The sequence below is a fragment of the Budorcas taxicolor genome, chromosome 5 (genome assembly GCF_023091745.1).
Source record: "Budorcas taxicolor isolate Tak-1 chromosome 5, Takin1.1, whole genome shotgun sequence".
NCBI classification, from domain to species: Eukaryota; Metazoa; Chordata; class Mammalia; order Artiodactyla; family Bovidae; genus Budorcas; species Budorcas taxicolor.
In genome coordinates this window covers 156,626,016-156,642,806 of record NC_068914.1, presented here as the reverse complement: position 1 = coordinate 156,642,806, position 16,791 = coordinate 156,626,016, and the positions used below count along the sequence as shown (strand labels likewise).

Sequence of the window (16,791 nt, the reverse complement as noted above, 5' to 3'; positions counted from 1 at the left end):
AGCTTGGCTCCAACCCGGGGCTCCATCCTCTGAGGGGCTAGGTGAGGCCGGGCTCTCAGGAGCCTAGGCAGGGGCTGGAAATGAGCCCGTGTGGACCGCGGCCGTGCCCTAGGGCAGGGTCAACCTTGGATCCTGGGACAGTGGGATGGCAGAGCAGAAGGAAGCCCTCAGAGCTCAGAGGAGGACACCCTGGCTCTCGTCCTTGCTGTGCTACGACACCATGTGACCTTGGGCTTCTGTTTCCCCTTCAGCCAGTAGGAGGTTTGCCTCTGATGCCTGCCGGGTCCTGTGTTTTTCTGCCGACTCTGAGGCTGTGACCTTCTCAGCCTGGAGCCCCGGCCAAGGGCAGGGACCCCCATTCTCCAGCTCCAGCCCCCAGTCTGGTCTGGACTGAGCTCACACAGACACCACCCAAGGGCTCTAACGACTGTCTGCTCACCAGAGTCTTGGGCAGACTCCTTGGCACATTGAGGTTAAGAGCTGGGAGACACCAGTCAGGCAGGCTGGAAGCACCAGCCCCTGATCAAGCCAGCTGTGCCTTCATGACAGTCAGCTCTCGACATTCAGGGAGCCTTGTCTGTCCCTTGGCACAGACTCAGAACACCAGCCAGGGCCCGCTTGAGTCTCCAGCATACCCACGTCGAGGGCTTAGTGGCAGGAGGCGGTGTTCCTGCAGCTTGTTGGCACAGGGGCCGTGGACGAAGCCACACTGGGTTTGCAGAACCTTGAGGGCCCTGAAAGGAGGAAACCGGGCCTGCAGAAGCAACAACTGTGGATTTATTGGACGCAGGGTCACTCGTGGCTCCGAGTCTTGGGGATGTCAGAGGCGGGGCACCATCCCAGCCAGAGCTTCCTCAAGAGCTGGGGGACCCAGCCCCCGGGGCTTTCCTCCACGATGTCCTCCTCGGAAGCCTCTAAAAAGCACAATCAGACATGCCCTGTGGGTACCTTGCTGGAAGGAACCTTGCCCAGGGCTAGGGTACCCTCTGCTGCCAGGAGAACACATCAGCATGCTAAAAGGGCAGTACCTTCCACCAGCCCAAGGGAGTGGCCTCAAGTCCTGCCAAACCAAGAAGGAAGAAGGACGCAGCAGGCTCAGTCATGAATGACTGGGCATCAGACTACCTTGGCTTCATCCCTGCCCCTTCCCCGGGTCAGGAAGGTCAGGGAGGAGCTCAGCTATCTGTGACCTCTGCAGAGTCCCTGGGGTGAGGGAGCAGGGCAGTCCTGCTCACAGGGTGGGGTCTGCTGTCTTACCTGAAACGTACACGGCTGTCTCCTTTTGGGCCTTCACATTCTCCTAGGAAGGGAAAAGGGGCAGAGGGTGGGATGAGGCAGGTTCTATATTGTGTAGCTGGGGAAACAGGTCTCACTTCACGAACAGTTGGGTAAGACCAGGGTTCAGATCCACTTGTTGTTGCTCAGACCATGTCTGCACCTCTCAGCTGCACACAGAGCTGTTGCTCCACCACATTGGAAGTTTGACTCAGTAGTCTTGGGGTGCCCTGGCCTCCCCCAACCGTTGCCACGGTGGCATGAGCCTGGCCTCTCCTTCCACCCTGCAGAGCCCAGGGGCTTCCCAGGAGGACCACACGGGGCCAGTGTTCCAATTGAGCACCAGGGTTCCTTACCTGCCATCCTGGGGTCCCTGCCACCTCCTCTTCCTTCTCAGTCACCCCTTTCACACCATGAATGAGGCTGGCTGGTTCCTCCCCCAGGGCCCCCACCTGCCGCTCCTCCCTAGACAAGACAGCAGTCTCCTCCTTGGGGGCAGCATCTTTGGGTCCTCGCATTGCCTTGGGGGTCATGGCCTGCAAGGAGGGGCAAGAGGGGGCTATATGGGCAGAAAGGCCCTCTGTTGCCCTACGGCTCCCCTCCTGCTGTGCACACTTGGAGTATGCATCCCCTCCTGATGTGCACACTTGGAGGGCGCACCCCCTGCTTCTGTGCATACTTGGAGTGTGCAACCCGCCTGTTGTGCACACTTGGAGGGCGCACTCCCGCCTGCTGTGCACACTTGGAGTGCGACCCCCACCTGCTGTGCACACTTCGAGTAGGCATCCAGGCCTGCTGTGCACACTTCGAGTGTGCATCCTGGCCTGCTGTGCACACTTATAGTGTGTATCCCCTGCTTCTGTGCACACTTTTGAGTGTGTAGCTCTTTGTTTTTCCAGGGAAGCCCCTTCCTTCTCAGCTCGAGGTGTGGTTGGGTTGTTAGTGTCCTGAAGGAGCCCCCTTACTATCCCTGGGGCCCTGATCACGCGCTGGAGGAGTTCCTGTCTCAGCGAGCACTGACAGGGGACAGCCCCCAGCCCCCGGCCCTTCCTGGCCAGGCCTCACTTACCTCAGAGTCATGCTTCTTCCCACTCCTGACTCCACGTCTCTACAGAGGGAAACGGGCCGTCACATACAGCTGAGAGTGCCCAGGGGTCTTTCCTGCCTGACCCATCCTCTGTGTGTGTACCCACCAAGGAGGCCCCGGGCAGCCACCCCACTCCAGGGGAGGAGGAGTCCCCAGCCCTGACCCACCTGAGTGGTCACGGGGTAGCACTTATCCATCGGCCCCCACACTGGCCTTAAGGTCTCCCCGATGGGCTGTATGACAGGGAGAAAGAGAGAAGGCTGAGGTGACGTGTCAAGGGCTCAGTCACGCATTGGTCCAGGTCAGTGCATGCTGCAGACACCGAAGACTGCGAGGGGTTTCAGGAAGCTTCACACTAACAAATGATTGATGTCTTTAAACATAAAACGCTGCATTCACAGAGCAAGGACGGGTGCTAAAATAACAATGTTCCAACAATAACCTCTAACTCCTTCTTAAATTTCATTTTGGCTGAATCGGGCCTGTTGTGGCACATGGACTCTTCATTTCAGCGCTTGGGCTTTCTTTTTTTCTCTCCAGCTCAGTGCACAGGCTCTTCTCTAATTCCTGGCCATGGGCTTCGTTGCCCCATGGTATGTGCGATCTTAGGTCCCCGCTAGGGATTGCACTGGCATCCCCTGAGTCGGAAGGTGGATTCTTAACCACTGGACCACCAGCAAGTCCCTCCAACTTCTAATTCTTCAAAAACAGAAATATGATCATGGGAATTAAATATCCAATCACAATGTAGAGGATAAAATTGAAAAAGAGTTTCTCCCAGAATAGAGAGATCAGGCACTGCAAAGGCTAAATCATAGATCTTTCTGAAAGAAAGAACAGAATCAACAAACTGGGGTGGCTGGGAAAATCCCAAATAAATGCCATTCATGTGTTATTGAGAATTTTCCCAAAGATGCAGGACCTGAGTTTGCAGAGAGAAGGAATCGCCAAGTCTCCAGGAGAATGGATGAAGGAGATGATGTTATTACTAAATACTGAAACACCTAGGATGAAAAGAAGAACCTAAAAACTACCAGATATGAAGAAAGAAGTCTATTAAGTTTCATTAGACTTTTCAACACCAACCTTTGAACGAAGAAGAAAATGAGAATCTTCAAAATCTGCGAGAAAATTATTTCTAGTCTAAAATTCTGTATAGTCACACTGACTTACATACGCAGTAAGACCTTTTCAGACAGGTAATATCTAGGACTACCCCTCCGGAGTATCTCAGGATTACCCCTCAGCACACCTGCAGGTTGTGCTGACCCCAAAATATTTTAAAGATAACATGGGCTCCACATGTGAACGGAGTGACGTACTCACCAGAATGACAGTGAAGGGAGGTCCCAGGACAGCTGAGCCTCCGACCTCAAGGACATCTGTCCAGGAGGGAAAAGGGTGGAGGGCTCCAAGAAATACGTCCCCAGCGAAATAATCATATTGATAAACCACCTAACTTGTCTTAAGTGTATAGCAAGGAGATTAATTATTTTTAATAGACAGTTTAGATGTATTAATTATAGGTTCAGAGAAAACTACAGTTTAAAAAAGAGGAGAAACGCAAAATTATACAGAAAGACTGATGATAGTATACTACCTGACTCAGGAATACTGTTTGCATAGTTTTAACATGTAAGCCCTCAGTATTGAGCTAAACAAAATGATGCCCCAAGCCTACTAGAATGACTTTCAAAAAGGAAAATGCTGGAAATGTTAGGAAACAAACAGATCCTCCATTCTTTGCTGGAGAGAATGCAAAGTGGATACCAGCACTTTGGAAAGTTTCACAGTTTGCTAGGAAACTAAGTACACATTAGCACAAGACCCAGGCACCCCCTGCGCCGTGCTTACCTGAGTGAAAGGAAAACCTATGTTCGCACAAAACTTGTACCTGAACATTACAGTGGTTTTATCTGAAACTGCCAAAAACTGGAAACAATCCAAATGCTTCTCGTCCAGTCGGCGGCCACACCGTGGTGCATCCATACTCGGGACAGCTACTGGGCAATGAGAAGGAACAAACTACCGCGGACCACGGGCAGGCGTCCTGTGCTGAGAGGCTCAGAGCCACACCCGGGGGCGGCCCTGTGGCCCAGCGGCTAGGACTCCGTGCCTGTACTGCAGGGGCCCGCATTTCATCCCTGGTCGGGGAACCGAGATCCCCAGGCCTGCGGCGTGGCCAGATAAATAAGACTAGGTGCTGGGATGTTTCCAGTTACATGACCATCTTGCAAAGGCAAAACTATGGAGCCAGAAAACCATTCACTGGGTGCCAGGGGCTGGGAGAGGGGAAGGGTATTAGTGAGTATGGGGGAATTAGTATTAGTGAGTATGGGGGATTTTTCTGAACTGATTGGAGCTGTTCTGGATCTTGGCTATAATGGCGATTTCATAGTTGTATACATCTGTCAAAACTCACAGAACGGTACACTAAAAAGCATGGATTTCACTCTATTTAAATAGTTCCTTAATTTAAAAAAAATGAATTGAAAAGAGCCAACTTTGTCGGAGAGGAATTTAAAAGCCAAAATGTCATAAAAGTCAGCAAAAAAAGCAAAAATGATTCTTAACTTTTAACAACTAAAGATGTCATTACTCAAAACATTTAGAATGCCGAAACCTAGGAGATAAACATGAGGAAGACTAGAGAGAGGTGAGACGCCTGTTGGAGGTGGCAGTAAGTTTCAGGTGTTACAAGAGCTAAATCCTCACCTTTTGTTGTAATAATTCATTAGATAATGTTTAGATCTGAACAATCAAGACAAAGCAAGATAAGCTTTCTATTTAGAACAGTGGAGGCAAAATCAAGGGCTTCTGCTAGACAGTTGGAATCTAGAAAGATTTCTACCCTGGGCTGCAGGAATCGTGGGTGAAGAGGACTGGGACAAACAGCAGACTTTTTCCAGGTCTTAAACCTTTGACTCATCAAGCTATTGTCTTTGATGACAATAGTTTTTTTAAATGAAAGTTTGGTTAATTAAAAAAAAAAAACACACTAATGAAGCAACATCGGACTCTGTCTCCGAAAGTGAAATTTGAACTCTTTGCAAACCTATACAGTCCATGGAATTCTCCAGGCCAGAATACTGGAGTGGGTAGCCTCTCTTCCTGGAGAAGTCCCTTCTCCAGGGGATCTTCCCAACCCAGGGATCCAACAGAGTCTCCGCATTGCGGGTGGATTCCTTACCAGCTGAGCCACGAGGGAAGCCCAAGAATCCTGGAGTGGGTAGCCTATCCCTTCTCTAGGGGAACTTCCCAACCCAGGTCTCTGGCATTGCAGGCAGATTCTTTACCAACTGAGCCACAAGGGAAGCCCAAGAATCCTGGAGTGGGTAGCCTATCCCTTCTCCAGTGGATCTTCCTGACCCAGGATTCGAACCAGGGTCTTCTGCACTGCAGATGAATTCTCTACTCACTGAGCCATTAGGGAAGCCCTAAGGCACCTGCCCACCTGGGCCTTCTTAGGGGCTCTCCAACCTCTGACAGTCACTCCTAACTACGTAGCCCACACGTCTCTGTGCTGCTGGGTCACAGAGAAGCTTGGCCCCATGAAACTCCTCTCTTCTCAGTAGCCCCAGAGGGAGAGCAGGGGGCCTCCAGAGACCAGGCATGTGACTCTAACATGTCATCTTGGGCAGCCTGGGTCCAGTCACTGTCCCTCTGGGAGCCTAAGTTTCCTCCTCTACAAAGTGGGAGCTGCTGGTAGGAGGTGGGGAGAATGGATACACGTGCATGTATGGCTGAGTCCCTTCACTGGCCACCTGAAACTGTCACAACGTGTTAATTGGCTATACCCCAGGAGAAAATAAACTTTCCCTTCACCGCTCACCTGAAACTGTCACATGTTTCCTGGCTATACTCCAGCACACACACACAAAATGCTGCTGGGGGGCTGCGAGGTTTCACCAGATTGTCAACCCCTGATTTGGCTAGTGACCCTCAATGAACATCCAGCTTCCATGTGTGTTTTCCTGACAGAGGGCTGGGAGTAGGGGCTTCAGTCACAGGTCCCTGGACCGGCAATGTCCAAGAGGATATGTGACCCCAGGCAGGTGTCCTGCTCACCACCACCCCCTTCACGTACGAATGTGGGACCATATTCCAAGGCTACTCACACAGTAGGGGTCATCTGTTCCTGTCGGTTCGTCTAGGTTCCTGCCACGGACCCTGAGATGAGCTTATGGCCACAGATCCCTGAGGTGACCGTACAGCCAGCCCGAGGGGGGTGGGAATGGGGGTGGTAGAGCAGGGCTTTGACACTTTCCTGAGAACACAGGGGATTTCTCCAGAGTCCTCACACACACACACAGTTGGTCACCCATTTCTGATCAAGCCCCATGAGCGCTCTTGTGCTACGTGAGACAGTCCCCGTAGCCCCTGACAGAGGTCCCCACCTGTGATGACTCCACAGCAATCTCAGGGGCAGGGGATGTTTCCCCAAAGACCCCTGAAAAGAGTAGTACACCACGTCGGCAGGTAGATGAAGAAAGATTAGTTAAAACATTTAAAAGAGTAACGTAATTATATTTAAATATCAGTGTTTACAATATGGCAGAAATGGTAGATTTTTAAAGTATTTTGATGTGTGATAAAGACGTTAGACATTAACTTACAATGTGGGAGGGGACAGCTATTCAAAAGTTATAAGTAAATATTTGAAGATCACTTCTGTAGGATATAACTTGGTTATACGTGTTTTGAGGGGGGAGGTTTGGGAGTTGTTTGGGAGGATGCCTGGATTTTAGTGGCTCAGACAGTAAAGGGTCTGCTTACAATGGGGGAGACCTGGGTTCAATCCTGGGTTGGGAAGATTTTCGGGAGAAGTAAATGGGAACCCACTCCAGTACTCTTCCCTGGAATCCCATGGAAGAAGCCTGGCAGGCTACAGACCATGGTGTCTCAAAGAGCTGGACATGACTGAGCGAGTTCACTTTCACGAATGGATTTTGGAAAACAACCCTGCTGCCTCCCTACCCCCAGACTGAACTTCCCTCAGCCACAACAGGTGGAAACTGAGGCAGCAGCCAGCCAGGTGAAGGCGCCGGCACCCCCGAGAGCAGCCTCCAGGTGCAGGGAGGTCGGCTGAGTCCAGGCAGCCGCTGAGAACTAGAGCCCTTGCTGCTGGGTCTCTGTGAGTGGAAGGTGGTAACACAGGCACTCATGGATGTGGCTGTGTGGGTGTGTAGATATGCACGAGAGCATGGGCTAGTCAGGATGTGAATGTGTGTAAATGTGGTTCATGAGTGTGTGATTCTGTGTATGTGTGGTGTGTACCGGTGGGAAGTGAGGAGACACCAAGAACTTTATCAGTGGTCCCTCCGGTCATTAGGTCCTCCCGCCAGCAAGGGGCAAGGACCAGTACATACTTGGGAGGCGAAGGCCACTAGGAGGAGGACAGGGACACGTTCTGGGAACGGGGCTGTAGCCGCATTAGAGGCTGACAGGCGGCAGGTGGTGGCAGAACCCATTCCCAACACCCTGGATTCTTCCTCGACTCTGCCGAGCTGGGGAGTCAGGCCGGGGGAGGGCGACTTCTTGTGCTCTCCAGCCACCTCCGGAAGCACGTGGAGAGCACGCGTGAGGGACAGTGGGCGCCCGTGCGCCTCACTCTCCTTGACCCCTCTCCTACCCTCTGGCAGCACAATCTCCCCTACAGCACACCTCAGGGCAGAGGGCAAAGGCCGGTCCTCCGCTCCCTTTATAAAGCGGCCCCGGACTGGTGGAGCCCCGGAGGTGGAGTGAGAGTGCCGCGCTGGGCTGGTCCTGGGTGCCGGTGTGGTGAGGAACGCAGCGCCCACGGAGGCAGCCATGGGGCTGCTGTCTGGGGACACGCTGGGGCCCCTGGCCGTGGCCGTGCTCATCTTCTTGCTCTTGCTGGACCTGATGCACCGGCGCTCACGCTGGGCCCCACGCTACCCCCCAGGCCCCACGCCGCTGCCGGTGCTGGGCAACCTGCTGCAGGTGGACTTCGAGGACCCGCGTCCCAGCTTCAACCAGGTGAGGACGGAGGGGTGGGGAGTGAGCAGCGGTGGTCCTAGGGCCCCACCTAGCAGCGGACAGTGGGCGCTGGGTGAAGCCACAGGCCGGAAGAGGACTGGGCCAAGAAGAGGAGGCAGATTTGAGAGCCCTCCTGAGGGAGGGCGTTTGTTCAGGGCCCGAGAACTGTTTGGATTTTCCAAATAGAGGTCAGAGAGGACAAAGGCCAGGGGGTGGGGGGTTTACAGGATGGCGACAGGCTGAGGATTCAGCCAGCCAGCTCTTAAATTAAGTGAGCCTGAGTCCCTGAGGGTCACGTTGGGAGGAAAGGTCTTGAGAATGGGGGAGATGTCTGGTCATGAGCCCTGTTTAAATCAGGCGAGTTGAGGTTGAGAGAGGCACAGTGATCTGGTTCAAATCTTTTGCCTCCATGAGACCTTGGGCCTCCCTGCTCCCCTCTATGAATCTGGGTTTCTTCACCTGTAAAATAGGATGCTAACTTGGCCTGCTGGCCATTTTGTGACTCTTGCACAGTCATAGCTGGGTCTGTGAGTAGGATGGTCTCATCCAGCTTGAGAGCCTCAAAACTAGTGGATGTAACCCCCGGGGCTCACAAGACTAGATAAAGTCCTTGCAGTTGCTCGCTGCTGGAGGGGGGACCAGAGGTGCCCAGAGGCTAACGCCAGGAGGCTGGGCCCACAGCCAGGCGGGGCCTGGGCTTGCCAAACACCCTCGACCTTTGGCCTGCAGCTGCGGCGCCGATTCGGGAACGTGTTCAGCCTGCAGCAGGTCTGGACGCCGGTAGTCGTGCTCAACGGGCTGGCCGCTGTGCGCGAGGCGCTGGTGCACTGCAACCAGGACACTTCCGACCGTCCTCCTCCGGCTGTCTACGAGCACCTGGGTTACGGGCCGCGCGCCGAAGGCAAGTGGAGAGGGCAGGCCACGTCCCTGCAGGGGGAGGCAGAGTCGGGGACATTCGGTGCAGGAAGGAGCCAACCAATTAGAGGGGGCGGCAGGTTGAGATCGGAGACTGTGCCAAGCGTTGGGGAAGGAGAAATTGGATGAGGCTGAGGGCGGGGGACTTTCTAAGAGAGGGCGGCCCAGGGTCACTGCGAACGCGAAGGAGACGTCGGTGCGGGCAGGAAAGAGGACAATGCCGGGGTTGGTAGTGCAGGGGCAGGCCAGGACCTTCCCCAGGTGGAACGATGTCTCCGTGGGCAAAATAAAAAGTGGAGCCAAGACGGGCGCCAAGCAGGGGTGACTCGGGGAGCAGTGCGGCCGACAGAGAATGGGACTTGTCCCCAGATGGAAAGGGGTGTCAAAGTGGGTGGGATTTGGAAGGGGAGGGCCAGGCCAGTGTGGGCGGGCAACCCCGAGAACTTCCCCCACGGGGGTGGGGTTGTGAGCAGATCCCCGGGAGGGGCGGGGCCAGGACAGAGCCACGCCCACATGCCCGCCCCGCCCCCAGGAGTGATCCTGGCGCGATATGGGAACGCCTGGCGAGAGCAGCGGCGGTTCTCCCTGTCCACTCTGCGCAACTTCGGCCTGGGGAAGAAGTCACTGGAGCAGTGGGTGACTGAGGAGGCCTCGTGCCTCTGTGCCGCCTTCGCCGACCAGGCCGGTGAGTGAGTGCTGGGGCTGAGGGACACGGAGGTCTGGGAGGTTTGGAGAGGTCTGGGAAAGAAGAGATGGAGGCGTGCCCTACCTTGCACTGTCCCCTTCCAGGACGCCCCTTTAGCCCCAAGGACCTCCTGAATAAAGCAGTGAGCAACGTGATCGCCTCCCTGACCTTCGGGTGTCGATTCGAGTACAACGATCCTTGCATCGTCAAGTTGTTGGACATGATGGAGGACATGTTGAAAGAGGAGTCTGGCTTAGTGCGCCAGGTGCGGGAAAGGAGCTCTGTAGAGGCGGCCTCGGTCCTCCAGCAAGTCCCTCCCCCCGGAGGAGGACTTGTGTAGAGGGCCAGTGCAAGAAAGGGTTTTCCGGGATAGGCACCTGCAAGGAAAAGGTCTGGAAGTGGGAGATGACAGACAGCCCAGGTGGGAGAGGCCTGGCGGGGGTCAGCGCACTTAGGGGTGGGAGTACGCTTTTACTGGAAGGGACCGGTATGCACGATATGTACATTTTAGGTTTATCTTTTGGGCTCAGGGCCAGGAGGGAGGGGCAGGGACTGAACTTAGGGAGGAACAAGGTCGATGGTGGGGACACTGGACGAGTCTGGGACTTGACCGGTGAGAGCCTGAGCACCAGGATGTCCCACGGTGCCAAGTCTGTGACCCGCACAGGTGGTGGAAGCTGTGCCGGTGCTCATGCGCATCCCAGGGCTGGCCGCCAAGGTCTTCCCGGGGCTGAAGGCCTTCATGGCCCTGATTGATGAGCTGATCGCCGAGCAGAAGATGACCCGGGACCCGACCCAGCCACCCCGACACCTGACCGACGCCTTCCTGGATGAGGTGAAGGAGGTAAGGTGATCGGAACAGGGATGTGTGTTGAGGGCCCAGGAGGCAAACTCGGGGCTCTGTATCACCCAGGGATCAGACACCTGGGCTGACCGGAGCAAGGTGGGAGGCCGTGTGGGGACTTCACCTCTGTCCCTGAGCTTACCTTCCCGGTGTAACCCAGGCCAAGGGGAACCCAGAGAGCAGCTTCAATGATGAGAACCTGCGCCTGGTGGTGACCGACCTGTTCTCCGCTGGGATGGTCACCACCTCGACCACACTGGCCTGGGCCCTCCTCCTCATGATCCTGCACCCAGACGTGCAGCGTGAGTCCAGCCTGGGGTGGGTGCTGGGAGGACGAGGACAGGACGAGGCCTCTGAGCTCAGTTGGTTTGGCCACCAACACCAGCTCTGTGCAGAGCCTGAGCCCCAGCTCTGATGTCACAGCGCCTCCTCTGAGTGGACGCAGTGCTACCTGGGCATCAGGAGGAGGCAGGAGCCCAGGCCTTGGGTCTGACCACCATGAGGACACTTGTTTTCCAGGACGGGTCCAGCAGGAAATCGATGAGGTGATAGGGAAGGTGAGGCGACCAGAGATGGGTGATCAGGCCCTCATGCCCTTCACCGTGGCCGTGGTCCATGAGGTGCAACGCTTTGCGGACATCATCCCCCTGGGAGTGCCCCACATGACATCCCGTGACATCGAGGTTCAGGGCTTCCACGTCCCAAAGGTAGGCCTGCGGCTCCCCCAACCCCGCCTCCACACCACCTGCCACCTGGTGGCTGCAGTGAGTGTTGCCAGATGTGGCCAGGACTGGAATCCAAGCCACCATGTCCTCATGGCCACAGGTACATAATGTCCCAGCCTGGGTGGGCATGGACGAGAGCAGAGCAGGCCTGGCTCTGTCCACTCAGAGCCCCCGGTCGGGAGGGAAGATAAACTAGAAGGTGTCTCAGCGTAGGAGGGGCTGGGCACTGAGGGGAAGTAAGGGCACCCTGCCATGGGCAGAGGGACGGTGCTGAGAGGCGTCTTGGGCTGAGAGTTACTTGAAGAGTTCGGGTGTGTGCCACGCAGTGTGTGTGCCCATGTGTGTTTGGTGGCAGGGCTCTGGGCACCCCTGCCCCCCTGCCACCAATCAAAACCTCACCCATGCCAGACATTTGCCACCAGGGGACGACACTCATCACCAACCTGTCGTCAGTGCTGAAGGACGAGACTGTCTGGGAGAAGCCCTTCCGCTTCCACCCGGAGCACTTCCTGGATGCCCAGGGCCGCTTCGTCAAGCAGGAGGCCTTCATACCCTTCTCCGCAGGTACCTGGGGGGTGGGGTGGGGTGCCCGGTTTGCTTCCCCACTCTGAGGGGTCCTGGAGGGGGAGACCCTGGCTTACAGAGCCCCCGTGCCCACCCACAGGCCGCCGCACATGCCTCGGGGAGCCCCTGGCCCGCATGGAGCTCTTCCTCTTCTTCACCAGCCTCCTGCAGCACTTCAGCTTCTCGGTGCCTGCCGGGCAGCCCCGCCCCAGCGACCATGGTGTCTTTGCCTTCCTGGTGACCCCAGCCCCATACCAGCTCTGTGCGGTGCCCCGCTAGAGGCAGGCACCCTGCCCCAACCCGCTCCTCAGCCGTAGCCCTGATGCTCAATAAACTGGTGTCTGGTGGCTCCATCTTGACTTGAGTCCCACCTGGGGCCCCTGACCAATCCCTTGCAGTCACGTGGCCTCAGCAGTCTCCCCAAAACCAGCCCTACCCCCTGGTCTAATTCATCCTTACCTGGCATTTGACCCCGCCTAACACACGAGTGTACTGAGGCTCAGAGTGTCCTGGGGTGTACTGTGAGATGGGTATACTGAGGCTTACACCCAGACACTCTGGGAGACCGAACTGGTCTGGGAAGTTCTTAAACCCCTGTGGGGGAGTCCAGGTGAGCTGTGGTTTGGTGCCCCCAACTGGATCTTCCCATTCAAAGGCAAAGATGGGCTGTGACGCTGGGGTGAGGCATACGCAGAAGAAGCCATCCTTGAGATCCAGGCGGGTATATACTTGAGTCCTCGGCAGGAGGAGGCTCAGGAAGGTACAGGGGTTTGGAACAGTGGGGTGTAAAGTCACAGTAGCCTGGCTGACTAGCCTGAGATCCTGTACAGGCCTAGAGTCCTGTCCTCCTTCCTTTCTGACTGGCAGGACTGGCGTATTCCAAACCAACTGGCACTCTACTAGAAGCCCGCTTGTTTCAGTCTATTGATGTGGGGCAGTATGCCAGCCCAGGCCTCTATCGCTAGCGGGTACTGGTGCTTTCTAACCAGGATGGTGCCTGGTTTGTGTTCTTTATCACTGGGGCTTGAGTTTAGCCAGACTAGGGGGCAGAGGGGTTTGTCTTTCGCCCAGACCTCAGGGAATAATTGAGGTAGCTCTATCTCTTGCTCTTCCAGCCCCCCCAGTTCTTCCTTCAGAGGCTCATGCAACCTCCACTCATCTTGGGGGGCTCTTGAGAAAGAGAGCAAATAAGTCGAAGTGTCCATCCAGAAGGTGGGCCTCTCCTCAGGGGACAAAGTCACTTGTGCCCCTAGTTTAGAGAGCAAGTCTCTTCCCAGCAGGGGTACTGGGCACTCAGGAATGTAGAGGAATTCATGAATTACTTGGTGCCACCCCATCTGACATTTTCTGGGCTGGCAAAACGATTTAATCCTCTCTTCTCCCGATACCCCAGTTACAGCGGTAGTCTTTTTGGACAGTGGTGCCACAGGTTTTACTACTGACAGTTCTGCTCCTGTATCCTCCATGAAGTCAATGTTTTGGTCCCCCGCTTTTAAGGTTACCATGGGCTCTCGGGGACCTGATATCTCTGAGCCCTGGCAGCCCTATTTAATTTCCAAGTCAGCAAGCCCCACAACTGGGGGAGCTTCCTCTTCCTTCCTTACCTTAGGGCATTCATTCTTCCAGTGGCCAAAAGCTCGGCACTGGGCACACTGGTTTTGGGCCTGGGGTCTCCGTTGGGACCAGTTGAAGGACTGTCCAGTCCCCGGGGCAGAGGAGGTTTTCCGAAGGGCCCGAGATAGACTTTCCCAGAGCAGCAGCTAGCATTGCAAATCTCTTGTCTGTTCTCTTTCGTTCCCTCCGGGGCTCTGGCAGAGCACAGTCTCTGCTTCATTCCAACGTCTCCCTCTCCTTCTTGTCAGAACTCACCGGGAGAGAAGGGCATAGCTTGGGCGGTTCGGCTGAAGCTGGATCCTGGAAGTGTTTGCCAGAGGCTTCTGTCACCAAGATCAGAGCCTGCTGAGGTGGCAGCTCTGTGACCTCGGGGAGAGCTGGCGGAGGAGCAGTGGCTGCTGCAGGACTTTGCCGGGGTCCAGCCCCCACAGGATCCAGGGAACCCGAAGGAGAAACAGCATTGGCAAATGAATGAATGAATGAGAGAGGAATAGAGGAGAGAAAGAGGCTGATATTCCTTGGTTTACGTAGAAAGCCAATAAAACCCCGAGAGAAGGAGTTTGCCCTGTTCACGGAGGCCACAGGTGCCCTCCCGGTCTCCCGAGGGAGTGAAGAACATCTTCCCATTCAGGTCTTAGAAACCCGGGCAGATAAGTGAACGCAGGGAGCCTCTATGCTCCAAGGGATCAGCCTGAAAAAGAGAGTAAGAGACAGAAAGAAAGAAAAAAAGAAGAGAGAGAGACACGGGGTGACCAAGCTTCTTCGAGCGAGGCCCATTACTTTATTTTCAAAAGGGACTTTTATACCCAAACTTGTACATAGAGGGAAATGAAAGATGCAAGGTCATACAGAGTCAGCCAAAACATCCCAGCAGTTTTGTCCTTATCGAAACCAGGATTTTTTCTGCAAACCTTTCCCACAAATGATGTTGTGTACATTATCTTCTGGCCTTGGAGGCCTGTGAACATTTTATGACCCTCTTTTGATAAAGGCTGCTCAACCAGAAAACTTATTTTCCCTCAAAGCGTTTTTTCTTTATATTTCTAATCTATGTCAGCCTCAGAAAATGCCAAACAGAGTTACATTTCTCACAGAGCAAAGGTGCAGTAAGAACCAATTAGCTCAAAGTTCTGATGTGGTTAAATTCAAGGCTGCACTTGTTGCCGGGAGCCACCACAGGAGATCCCACCCGACAGGGTCATGTGGTAGAGAACTGTTAAGCAAGGCTTCAGGACTCAAGGGCCTCCCTAGGCTTTCTCGAGCATCTACCCCAAAAACCAGAATCTGTCTGTTTTACTATTTCATGACTTTCACCAACTCCTCTGACATTAACAGGGGGCTATCCCTGACCACCTTTCTCTGGAGAAAATCAACTTAGGGCTATAGCTAATGAGTCTCCTGGACAAGAGAGGAATATTTCTAATCAAACCCCCTCTGTTAGCATTCTAGCTTGCTTGGCATGTATATCCAGACTCTTGCAGCTATGCATATGATTATTTACAGCCTCCCAACTGTGAGAGGCACGGAAAGCCTAAAACATAGAGCCTTTCAAAGAGTTAAAAGTTATTAGAGTAGTGCTGACATAGGATTTCATTATTGGACCAAAGCTTGTTGCTAAGTTTTCATATCTCTTATCCACTGTGCACCTGGGAATGCATTAGTTAACATAGTGAGAATGTAAGAAAAACAAGTATAGCCTTGAATTTAACCACATCAGAACTTTGAGCTAATTGGTTCTTTCTTGTAACTCACTGCACCTTTGCTCTGTAAAAAATGTAACTCTGTTTAGCATTTTCTGAGGCTGACATAGATTAGAAATATAAAGAAAAAACACTTTGAGGGAAAATAAGTTTTCTGGTTGAGCAGCCTTTATCAAAAGAGGGTCATAAAATGTTCACAGGCCTCCAAGGCCAGAAGATAATGTACACAACATCATTTGTGGGAAAGGTTTGCAGAAAAAATCCTGGTTTCGATAAGGGCAAAACTGCTGGGATGTTTCGGCTGACTCTGTATGACCTTGCATCTTTCATTTCCCTCTATGTATAAGGCAAGTATAAAAGTACCTTTTAAAAATAAAGCTATTGGGCTTCATTCACCGAAGCAGCTTGGTTTCCCCGTGTCAATCATTCTCTCTCTGCCCCTCACTCTCTTTTTCAGGCTGATCCCTTGGAGCATAGAGGCTCCCTGCGTTCACTTATCTGCCCGGGTTTCTAAGACCTGAACGGGAAGACGTTCTGCGTCTTCACTCCCTTGGGAGACCGGGAGGGCACCTGTGGCCTCCGTGAACAGGACAAACTCCTTGTCTCAGAGTTTCATTTGTTCTCTGTGTAAACCAAGGAATATCAGCCTTTTTCTCACCTCTATTTTCTTATCTTCAACATTCTTTCCTTATCTCTCTCTATATCAATCGCCAACACTGTTTCTCCTTCGGGTTTCCCTGGATCCTGCGGGGGCTGGACCCCGGCGACTTGTTTTTCTTACATTCCAACTATGTTAACTAATGCACTCCCAGGTGCACCGTGGATAAGAGATATGGGAACTTAGCAACAAGCACTGGCCCTATAATGAAATCCTACACCAGCACTACTCTAATAACTTTTAACTCTTTGAAAGGCTCTATGTTTTAGGCTTCCCATGCCTCTCACAGGTGGGAGGCTGTGAACAATCATATGCATAGCTGCGAGAGTCTGGATAAACCTGACAAGCAAGCTAGAATGCTAACAGAGGGGGTTTGATTAGAAATATTCCTCTCATGTCCAGGAGACTTATTAGCTATAGTCCTAAGTTGATTTTCTCCAGAGAAAGGTGGTCGGGGATAGCCGCTGTTAATGTCAGGAGAGTTGGTGAAAGGCACAAAATAGTAAGACAGACAGATTCTGGGTTTGGGGTAGATGCTTGAGCTGGTCTAGGGCGCCCCTCGAGTCCTGAAGCCTTGCTTAAAGGTTCTCTTCCACATGACCTTGTCATGGGTGGGATGGTCCCTGCTGGCTCCCGGCAGGACTTCACCTGGCCCTGGATTGGGCATTAAGGCGGCCTCCGGTCCTGGTGGAGCACTGGGAGGCAGGCGCGTCATTATCCAGCA

The 16,791-nt window shown here is 53.8% G+C and overlaps 2 protein-coding genes across 2 annotated transcripts; one reads left to right on the top strand and one right to left on the bottom strand.

The window, feature by feature from the left end:
* Nucleotides 1-792: 792 nt before the first annotated feature.
* Nucleotides 793-8,175, bottom strand: LOC128048267 (uncharacterized). Its single transcript, XM_052640647.1, is given in 8 exon segments — nt 793-914; nt 1,258-1,300; nt 1,632-1,811; nt 2,345-2,383; nt 2,530-2,595; nt 6,760-6,800; nt 6,803-6,842; nt 7,732-8,175. Coding segments are annotated over 8 exon segments (975 nt in total).
* Nucleotides 8,174-12,374, top strand: LOC128047530 (cytochrome P450 2D14). The gene is made up of 9 exons (XM_052639763.1): nt 8,174-8,362; nt 9,092-9,263; nt 9,810-9,962; nt 10,067-10,227; nt 10,630-10,806; nt 10,967-11,108; nt 11,326-11,513; nt 11,954-12,095; nt 12,196-12,374. Exons 1-9 carry the CDS (start codon nt 8,174-8,176, stop codon nt 12,372-12,374), a joined length of 1,503 nt encoding a protein of 500 aa, XP_052495723.1.
* The last annotated feature ends 4,417 nt before the right edge of the window (nt 12,375-16,791 follow it).

Coding starts and splice junctions, on each gene's coding strand:
- LOC128047530 (XM_052639763.1), top strand. CDS start 8,174: ATGGGGCTGCTGTCTGGGGACACGCTGGGGCCCCTGGCCGTGGCCGTG. Junction 9,963..10,066: donor CGCCTTCGCCGACCAGGCCG/GTGAGTGAGTGC, acceptor GTCCCCTTCCAG/GACGCCCCTTTAGCCCCAAG. Junction 11,514..11,953: donor AGGGCTTCCACGTCCCAAAG/GTAGGCCTGCGG, acceptor ATTTGCCACCAG/GGGACGACACTCATCACCAA.